The 11,349-nt window shown below is 36.9% G+C and overlaps 1 protein-coding gene across 1 annotated transcript in view; it reads right to left on the bottom strand.

Annotated features, from left to right (window-relative positions):
* Positions 1–6,032: 6,032 nt before the first annotated feature.
* LOC112518300 (rhomboid-like protein 20) overlaps positions 6,033–11,349 on the bottom strand; it is a 7,010-nt gene continuing 1,693 nt past the window's right edge. The window contains exons 4-8 of the mRNA XM_025125949.1: positions 11,066–11,132; positions 10,757–10,908; positions 10,527–10,628; positions 9,681–9,788; positions 6,033–6,447 (exon numbers count right to left, since the gene is read on the bottom strand). Of these exons, the coding sequence (XP_024981717.1) occupies positions 6,277–6,447; positions 9,681–9,788; positions 10,527–10,628; positions 10,757–10,908; positions 11,066–11,132 (600 nt within the window). The 3' untranslated portion in view covers positions 6,033–6,276. The remainder of the gene's footprint in view (positions 6,448–9,680; positions 9,789–10,526; positions 10,629–10,756; positions 10,909–11,065; positions 11,133–11,349) is intronic.

The raw sequence follows: 11,349 nt of genomic DNA, 5'->3' as shown, positions 1-11,349 counted from the left end.
ATCGCTGAGCTGGTAGAGGATTATCATCTGAGTAGAGAAGTTCAGGAACAGTGGATGAGGCTTCAGCTGCAGTGTCTTCAACGATTGGAACAATTGCTAAAGGAGCCTCAGATTCAACAACTAAAATAGGTTCAGATGCTGAAGGCATTTTATTTACTGATTGATTAGTGTTTGAAGTAAAAGGAGGAACATAGCTAATGGGCATAACAACGATCTCTGAAGAAGACACGTTGGTATGACTAGCTGTAACTGGAATGATTAATGGTTCATCTTCAGCTTCTAGGGCTTCAATGTTGAGAGGAATGCTGAAGGAAGCTTCAGGTTGTCCATAATGAGAAAACATCTAGTTTTCTAATTCATCTTCATCATGTAAGATGGGTTTTGAATTAGCTGATTGAGATTCATCAAAAGTGACATGAATAGTTTCTTCTATCGTCTGTCGGCGTTTGTTGAATACTCTAAAGGCTTTGGACACTGAAAAATATAAGAAAGATTCTTTCATCAGCTTTGGGATCGAACTTTCCTAGTTGATCACAGTTGTTAAGAATATAACATGTGCAACCAAAGATGTGTAGAAAGCTAATGGAGGGCATTATGCCATGGAAAAGTTCATAGGTTGTCTTCTTGAACCTTTTAACGATCAGCGATCGATTTTGAGTGAAACAAAAGGTGTTGACAGTTTCAACCTATAAATTTGTAGGGAGATGGGATTCACTGAGCATTGATCGAGCAGCCTCAATGATTGTTCGATTTCTCCTTTCAGCGACCCCATTTTGCTGAGAAGTTCTCACTAAAGAAAAGTTGTGAGAAATTCCCTTGTCCTCAAAAAGTTATCCATAGAACTATTTTTTAATTTAGTACCATGGTCACTTCTAATATACTGTACTTAAATGTTGTTAAGTACTTCTATTTTCATGATGAACAAAATGATGTCTTTAGGTGCTTCCTTTTTTGTTCTGAGAAAGAAGACCCAAGTGTACCTGAGAATACTCATCAACAATGATGAGTGTATACTTCTTTTCAGCAATAGATTGCACATTCATAGGACCAAAGAGATCCATGTGCAGTAGTTGAAGAGGTGATGTCACTAAAGAGATTTGATTTGATTTGAAGTTAGCTCTTGTTTGTTTTCCTTTTTCACATGCTGAGCAAAGAGATTCCTTTGCAAAGGAGTGTTGAGGAAGACAATGACAAGATCATTTCTAGACAACTCACTGAGTGTCTTGAAGTTAAGGTGAGAAAGCCGTTTGTGCCACAGCCAGTTGATGTCTGATGAGACTTTAGAGAAGAAACAACTATTCTCAATGATAGATAGTCCATATTGATGATATAGACATTCTCTAGATGAAAACCGGTCAAGGAAACCTTATCATTTTGTCATAGACATAACATGAATTCTTGGAGAATTTGACTGTGTAGTTTTTATCACACAGCTGACTGATGCTGAGGAGGTTGTGATTCAGTCCTTCAACATATGCAACACACCTGAATGTGGTTGCGTCATTGGTTAATATACCAAAACCTCTGGTATATCCTTTTCCATTACCTCCAAAGGTCACAGAAGGTTTTCTTTCTTCCTTGTAGTTAATGAGCAGGGACTTATCTCCATTCATGTGCCTTGAGCATCCACTATCGAGATACCATATGCCTTTGACTTCCTACACAAGGGAACAGTTTAAAAATGCTTTTGGTACCCATCTATTTAGGTCCAACAATGTCAGAGGCTTCATCTTCTGAAACTGAAGAACCAGCTTCAGCAGATAGCTTCACTAAACCTGGAGAGGTTTTAGTGGAAAGAGGAACAACCTCTGACGCTAGAGAGATAGAGTTAGGGGATGTCTTCACTGAGCCTAATGAAGAGGCTTTAGTGGTAGGAACTACAACACCTGATACTGAAGGCTTAGTATCAGTAGTCGTCTTTACTGAGCCTAAAGAGGAGGCTCCGGTGGTTTTCTTCACCTTGGTTGCTTTAGCAGCCTTAGTGGATGATTTCTCTTTGGTTGATTTCTCAGCTTTAACTACTTTCTTTCCCTTGGCTGGTGGACCAGCCTTGGCGGCAGAAGGACACTTACTGGCAATGTGTGTAGTTTCACCAAGGTGCTTACAGTTCCTATAACTGAAGGTAACTTTAGGGCCAGGAAGTACCAAATTTGAAGAGGGACCAACTCCAAGGATTCCCTTCTCATTAGTTCTAGGAGGAACTTTAGAGTATTTGAAGTCCTTAGGTGAAGCATTCACCTTGAGCTGAGACTTAGATTTCTAAGAAGATTTAGATTTCTTAGTCCCTGAAGAAGAAGGTTTATAAGCTGAAGGAATAGATTTAGATCTATTTGACTTGTTAGTCTTCTTGGGAAAAGGTGTTTTAACAATGGATTTACCCTTGTCTTTGCAACCTGAACTCGAAGGAGTTCCATCAAGATGACTCTCAGCGAAACAAGACTAAGAGGAAGAATTGTCAGGAATAGAAGAGACAAACGTGTCAAACTTGAGCATGGACCTGTCAATGACATTGTCTTCCTGATCATAAAAAATTCCTAGACCAGTCTTTATCTTGTGTAACACCCCCAAACTCCACATTTGCATATAACACATATTTTATTACATAGAAATATAGTTTACATCAAAAGGTCCCACTAGTACAAGGATTTCCTATATATACAAAGTTTACATATAAAAAATTTTCCAAAACAAATCCTGTACTATCACATGTAATACAACATGTATCTTCAAAAGCAGATAACAGATTAGGAAAATAATCATATTTTCCCTTTCCCTTTAATATCCCCGGACCCCGCCATTCCTGCATTGCATAATTTTAAAACAGAAAATGAGGGTTAGACCAGAAGAGTCTAGTGAGTAAATCATTTCTTTGAAAATGCAGGGTGATACATTTAGTTAATAGCGGCAGTGATTCATCAAAATCTGCAAGATAGTTTCTGATAAATCCTCAGAGTTGGTAGAATCTAACTTAGTGATAACAACCGGAGGATGAGAAGAAGAAGAAGAAGATGGGAGTTCAGCTGAAGCATCTTCAGAGATTAAAGCTTACGGAGAGCTCTTCATTTCTCTAGAATCCTTGATTAGATTCCTTTTCAGCTGACGAGACTTCTCATGATTAAGCAGTATCCCATAAAAAGTGCTGAGAGAAAGAGAGGACATGTCATTGGACATCTCGAGACACATGGAATAAGTATCCCAAGACTCAGGCAAATATTCTAGAAACTTCGTTAAAGTTTCAGAATTAGGATATTCCCTGCCTACAGTCCTTAGATCGATAAGAAGATAATTAAAACGTTGATGTACTTCAAACAATGTTTCAGTCTTTCCACAGAGAAAGCTTTCATATTGTCTTACTAAATTAATCTTCCTCGATTCTTGAACCTAAGAGGTTCCTTCATATTGAACACATAAAGTGTCCCATTTGGCTTTCAAGATTCCGAGTTTCATAACAGAATGATAAACTTCATTAGGAAAAGACATAGCTATTATAGACCTAACACGAGTGTCTATAGCTATCTTCTTTTTGTCTTCATCGTTCCATTGATGAAGGAGCTTTGGAATCTGCCGTTCAGGAATCGCGGCAGTCGTAGCCGTTTCAAGAACAGTCGGAGAAATTGCATATGAAACATATGGTCCATTTTTTATATAATGTAGAATTTCAGGATCCACACCTTCCAAAAATAGGGACAATTGATTTTTCCAAAGACTAAAGTTGTCTCGGATAAAACGGGGAGGTCTTGCAAGAGAGCCATTGTCATGAAAGTGTGTGTTTGTGTTTTATAAAGCCATTTGAAAGTAGTAAGATTATCTAAAGAAAGAGATAATATAACACATAAAAACAACAAAACAACAAGAATAGAAATACACTGCGTTGATACCACTTGTTGGTCCCGTTAGGGTCTACAAGATGTGTATAACAGTTTGTAGAGGAGGGGGGGGGAATGAATACAAACACAATAAACTTTTCAAACTTAAAATATATATTGATAAAGAAGGATCAATACAGATTTTACAAGAGTGTTTGCGAAAAGATAATGTAAAGATAACCTATCTAAACAATCTAAGTTACACACTAATTCTTAGCAAAGATATATGATTTGTTGTTTAAGACTTAGAAGAAAGTAAGTTGTTTATGGATAAGAACTATTTAGAATACTAAAAAGGGATTCTAACTTGCTTTTGAAGATAAGCGTATTGTGTTCTTAGATGTGTGTTCTTTTACTTATGAACGTAAGTTAGGGTTCAAGAGTAATTGTTAAAGTGTCTCTGCATGGCGATAGAACACATCTATTTATACCCATTACATTAAATGTAATGGGTATAAATAGAACACATCTATTTATACCCATTACATTAAATGTACATTTAATGCAATGCAATAGAGTTTGAACATGCGTCAAGCCTTTAGAGAAAGATTTGTCCCTTTCCTACAGTGAACAAAAGCCTATTCATGAGCAGACATCCTTTCATGGAGTTGGCAGGTAGTAGAGTCAACTAATCGGCTCCGTACCGTACTATGATCTAGAAAAGGTATGGGTTTGTCCTTTGTGTGTGTAAGGACAAGACAAAAAAAAATCGTGCTCAACAAGCTTCTTTTGATCGCTGAATGTTGGAATAACCTAAAGGTCTCTTCAGCATTCGCTGAGGCTTGGGCAGTCTTCACACATGTGTAGACTAGGTTGTAATTACTGAAAACCGCTTCAGATCATGAACTCGCCAGTCTCTAATCTTCAGCTTCAGTCTTCGACTTCCGCTGAAGGTTCTTAGGTGTGAGTTTTGTCTTCTTGAAGTATCGCTGTCGCTGATTGATTTACATTACATGTTCTCAACGATCACTGAACGGACTCAGTGATGATCACTGGAACTGAAAGACAGAAACATAAATACTTCGTATAAGGTAAAATAGATTATCATCAAATCACTGAGAGAGAGGATCAACAGAAGGGAATATGATTGTGTTTCAAATAAAAAAATTATCATGCATAGGGTTGGGTCTCGGTGAGTAGGAGAGTTAAGATGAGAAATATAAGAAGAAATTTCCATCTTTACCGGATCAATACTTGTATCAAACGCAATTCATGAATAGGTTTGAGATTAAAGGTGATTAAGGATACAGATCATTTCTTACGCTTCTTATGTTTAAGGATGACGATTTGCCCCGACCCGGTGGGGAACCCAACTCCCTCGACCTGAATGGGGACACGGATTCCCCGCTAAAACGGGTCTCGGGACTGGAGATCCCCGGTAGACTCAGACCGGTGTTGGGGGGGCCCGGGTAGTGTACCTCCCGGTCCGCCCCATACCCGGTATGCTAATACTCATTTAATAGTATTTAGGCTTTGAAAATTCTGATAGTGGGTCTCTGTTGCTGACTTCTTGTTGGACTTCAAATAATAAGAAATTGAAATCGGTCGAGGTTAGTTCTCACTCGACGGCCCTCGGTTCTCCCCTCCGCCTCGCTCGTTGCCACTACCCACTCGCCAGTCTCCTCCAGCCCTTCATCGATGAGCCGGTGTGCCCTTCTGAATTAGACCGAGGATGGGGGCTTGACCAGGAAATAGATCGGGGACGGGATGTTAATTCCCGTACTCGCCGGGGATTACAAAACCCCGTTGTCATGCCTACTTATATTAACTCTTATTCTCACACAATCTCGCACGCGTGCGCGCACACACACACAGGTGATTTCAAATACAACTCACATGCTATAAACTACAGATCTGAGCATATCTGTTATTTTGATTATATACCTTAAATATCTCATTCAATTTTACATATTTAATAATATTTCTTAAAAATTCCATTCGTAAGATCATAATGCATGACTACTCGTTCATATATAAAACAATTGGTTGCACCACCTCGAAATAGGTGGTTTCATATTTACAAAAGCAATGGAGACAACATGCCAAGGAATGTTGGCATCCGATTTCCTCTTACATTCACGATTGAAGAGGACGGTTTTGAATGATGCCTAATATTGTTGCTTACTTTTTGAACAATGCAGTTACTCGTAGGAGGAGAAGAATCACTTAATTATGAAACAACACTGGCATAAACTACACACCCACTATGAAACCAAAAGATGTTGACATGCAAATGCAGCTATACATTTAGTCTTCAATATTGAACCTACAGGATTCTGCGTGAGTATACACATCTCTATCAATAACCAAACATAATGTAAAGAAAACCAAACTACCATCAACAAGTTTGTGAAGAAGCAAATCATCCTAACTTTCAACTCAAAAATGGCGGAGGCAACAGCAGATTTTCTTAATGAGACTGTGACTCGAGAAGAATATTTGTGGCAGCATTGATGTCGTTTCTGGCGTGAACAAGGGCTTGTCTCGCCGAGTTCCGATCAAACCCCATGGAAACCAGTGTTGCAATAGAATCCTCCGATGGCTCTTGGGCGGCAGACGACATTGGAGCGCGATAATTACCCTGAATTATAACGACCAAAAATTCATCATGGGCCTCGAGTAATACGCCTTTCATGTTCATATAAACCAAACCAAATAAATCCAATATATATACACACACACATACACACGGATGTAGGGCCTAAGAGTACAGGATATGTGTAGACTTTCCCTCTGTCCCAATGGATAGAGATGTTTCCGTGAAAACCTCTGAAAACAAAAATTATACTCCCTCCATCCAAAACAATGCCCACATTTCTATTTTAGTTTCGCCTAAAATAAGTGCCCACATTTCTATTTTAGTTTCGCCTAAAATAAGTGCCCACATTCCAATTCTATCCTAAATATGAGATGAGGAAATTCATTACACCCTCTATTAGTGTAATAATTACACATTTTTAAACTATATGCCCTTTTTATTTTATTATGGACACTTATTTTTGGGATGCGGTCGGTGCAAGGGACATGAGATGAAACAAACATGGGACACCATGCGTTGTACCGACAAACTATGAAAGCAGGAGGTAAACCACGTCTCACAAATAGTAAAAGAACTAAAATTAAAAAAAGATTGGAATTAAACCATAGAGTGGTGTATTAGTGACTTCCAACTCATCTAGTTAAATGATGAAATTTAATAGTATTTTCATATAGAAACTAGCGAATAGGGGTGAATATGGCATGGTACCATCATTTTTCCCCTTTACTATGTACCAACCAACTATAATTGGTAAGGAGAATCTTATACTATGTACCAATCAACATTACTTGGTACCAACTTAATCAGTACCGACTTTTTGTGGTTGGTATTGGTTTTATACCAACATTGCAAAAGTTGAAGTTACAATGTTCAATAGTTCATACTTCAAAAACTAATACAAGCAAAAGTAGACACTTAGATGAATACAGATAGAATATTGTAAAAGTGAGCAATGCATAGACAGCAAAAAAGGAAGTAAGAAACAATACATTTGTAGGGAAAAAAGATAAATATAACAGATTGAAACCAAAAATCATTGATAGGAACTTTCTTTTTAGCCTATTTATCTTAACATACGTGCAACATGAATAAAAAATAAATATTAGATAATGACAGAAATAAACGATGACATATTTCAAAATTTAATTAACAATTAATGAATGAAGTCGATATGGTATCGTAATACACAATATCTCATACCCGATACCAACAAGGATTGCATACTTGGTACATTACTACCAACTGACTTAAGTTGGTACCAATTTAATTGGTATGGTTGGTGCATGTTGGCTTGTTTGGTGCTAAATCAAAACCCCAACTAGTGGATGTTTTCTTAACATAGATGACCGGTGAATTCTTGCATGCAATATGAGACAGGAGCGCTATAATTTTTAACCTAAACATGGGCATGGACCGGTCAAAAACAATCTGGTCTGGTCAACAGCCTAGTTGACATAGTCCAGAAAGAGCCCGGACCAAACCAGGTCTGGCACCAGATCCGTACCTGAGAAGCGGTAATACTGTATATAGGTATGATGTCTTCTGTACTTAATTTTTCCTTGGCTGTATACATGTGATTCAGTCAGGTTTCATACCACACTAACGAGTGTTCGGTTTCTCTTTTTGAATGAAAAAAGAAGTATAGAAAATGCAACCCAAAAACAAGCATGGTTACAACACTCCCAAACATTCTTGTCTAAGCGGTAGCTCAACTGGTAAGACCATGTGTTTGCTCCCTATAGGTCACATGTTTTTCCATGAACTAATCAATAAATTAACACTAAGATAATTAAATATTCCTAAATATCATTACTTGTAAAGATTGAATGAAGAGCAATTGTTTAAACTCCTAAACTTGACTAAAACTTGCCTTCAAATTATTTATACGAAAGCCCTTTTTGGAACAGATGAAGTAGTAGCATTACTCCACTCAGAAAAATGCAAGCATATGGTTCATTCCACTTTGTATCTGCTTTCCAACCCTCAGATTGATATCATTTCTCCTGCTAATTTACCACCAACATTTTGCCTATTTGGACCATCCCACATAGCTTATTGTAATCATCAACTTGTACAAAAATCTTGGAATTCATATCAATGAAAAGACAAAAACATATATATTTTACTGGTGGTTTACTACTTTAATATATATATATATAGTTAAGGTATTCTATGACATGTATTCCCCCCCTAGGAATTTCACATATACTCCTTCATGTTTCACCTATTTTGTTTACCTCCTATCAATGCCTCTCAGCAAAAATCCACCTAAACAGTTATTGAGCAATTTCAAATCAAAACCTAACATAAGTCACAATATCCAATTCAAATATGAATTCCAGATGACTAGTACATCAAAGCACAACCCACAAACAAGTTGGAAATGAAATGGTGGGCACATAAAATACTTGAACAAACAAGATTAGCCACAAGCAATTTTGAAGTCTTATAAGAGAAGAGGGAGGTTCACGAGAGAACCCCAGAAAAAGTTGAACAAGGAACAACCGTTGGTTCTAAAAAATACAAGACCCAGATTCGTATGTAATGTAACTGCCCCCTATAATCATGGATTTAGTCTTGGCAAAATGTGACTGTCCCTATTATTCACAACCGTTGAATTAAAGTAGATTGATGGTTTGGATGAGTTCACTTGTTCTCCTTTTTTAGCGTTCTCTCTTGAACCCACCCCTATAAAGAAATGCATCATCCATGTTGAAACCTCAAGACAAAAGGAGCAATGTGAACCAAAAAGACAAATCAAAAGAGCATTTATCACCAACTAAACCGTAATTTGAACATTCCCAAATAATGTTTCTATTTACATTGTTCACCAAAACAATGTCGCCGCCTTTTTGCAAGGAATTTCAACATAATTTCCTTTTACATTTGAACCAGTCAAAACTTTTTGGTTATATTCTTCTATCGTGCTCATTCAAAATGGAATTAGTTTAGACACGTCTACAAAACAAACTACTAACATATGTATATATGTTCAAACCAATTACAGAAATAAAGATAAGAGAAATGATTGTTTCCTTGAAGAAAAATTGGTGCAAGAAATTTAACAACTTACACATGGGAAACAAGGCAAAGAAAGTTGAACTATTTTTGCAATTTGGATGAGGCATCTTAACTGTACAGTGAACTTTATATTTAAAAACTTGAACTTGGAAGCTGTACAATTTCTAATTTTAAGGAAGGTACAGGTATTAAAATAAGTTCCTATAACATCTCTTGCATATATGTTCAAGATGAGGATCAGAAGTTTTAATTACCTCCACTTGACGAGCTGTGAAGGGTGGTGCATTTCTAGCCAGTGGAGCAGGTCCTCCCACAGACGGCAAGGAAAGCCTTGAGAAGAAAGAGGCTATGAACTCTGGGAACTGAATTTATGAAAAAGAACAAGAATGTTAATTCTTGTTCTTGAATCATCATAAGACTTTAGTATTACAAAATGATGGTTAGATGGGTTGACCCTTTTATTCTTTTTCCCTTTCTGTGAGAATGACAAATGAACTTTTCACTGTGTTATGAGAAGAGTAGAAACCATGGAGATTCGAAGGCTTCAATTACATACCAGAAAGCATAATGTTTGTAACACCATGCCCTAGTAAAAATATTTATAATTAAGATCTAGCCCCACAGGAAATTCAGAAAAATACCTATATACAAGACACTTGGTTATGGTTGTTCATCAAAGGACACAGAATCACAGACAATAATCGCACAACGGCACGCCATGGCTTATAATAAAATTGAAGTAGTACTGAAAATGAGAAACCTCCATCACCATGCTATGCAATATTTAGGTTTACTATGTGAACCATGATATTTAGTTACACTTTATCAGGATAAAGTTTTAAAAGTTCGGAAAAGAAATCAGCTTTAAGAGAAGAAACCTACTATAGGCCTGGAAGATGGAAGATGCCAACTCAAAGGCCAAGAACATGCATGTCTAAGATTCGTTGCATTTCTTAAAACATAATTAAAAGAAAATCTCAGCACAAAAGTGACTACATGTTCCGTATTTGTCGTGTCAATAACCAAAATAAGTTTGGGAATCGTATAATAGCAAAAAATAGTCTGATGACAAGAAAAATTTAGAAAGAAAAATTGATAACCTTAAGCCTACGGACGCGTAGAACATTTATCCGATATAGGGAACCAGCAAGAATGCCACATAGACCCGGTATTAGAGACCTTTTCCACGATGATAATAGAAGCTGCATAATTTGAAAATGAACGATGACCATAAAATGAAACAGATGGTAGGAAATAATTTTGATAAAGTTTCTCAATTAGGTAATACTTTCAACAGCCTATAAGTTAAAAAGACTGAAGTTCCATCTACCTGAAGACCAGCTAAATATATGAAAGATTTGTCGGAGAAAGTTAGGCTAGAGACACGGAACCGTGTTGAAACTGGAATGTCGAAATAGAACGGTACAAAGGAAGAGAATATAAGGCCGTACGGCCCAGATGTGAGCACATTCAAGGTTGGATCTGCATAAATGAAGTCAAAAGTGCAAATTAGGCCATCAACTGTTGGGGCATGAGGGAACAAAGCATATTAATGAACATCGAACAACACGTCTCTTGACGAAATGATAACAATCATGTAATAAATTGCAAAAGAAATGAAGTATACTGAGTAACTTACCGTTAAGAAATGCTTGACCAAAAAGCTGTAGCAGTGAAGAGACAATTATAGAGAACAAGACAAATACCTGCAGACAAAGAAACGGTCATTTCAAATAATGAAACTCAGTGGAATAAGAGTATTCAAATCCATCACAAGATTAAGAGAAAATTTGATGATTTATTAGTCTTCTTTTAAAAATATAGTACATGGTTGAGATTTTTAACACAAACTAATGGAACAGAACCCAGCTAGTCCGAACATGCACACAAAACAATATATAATTGGTGCTCAGTATAACTTAT

The sequence above is a fragment of the Cynara cardunculus genome (genome assembly GCF_001531365.2).
Source record: "Cynara cardunculus var. scolymus isolate 2C chromosome LG 9, CcrdV1, whole genome shotgun sequence".
NCBI lineage: Eukaryota > Viridiplantae > Streptophyta > Magnoliopsida > Asterales > Asteraceae > Cynara > Cynara cardunculus.
This window is presented reverse-complemented; position numbering and strand designations above follow the sequence as displayed.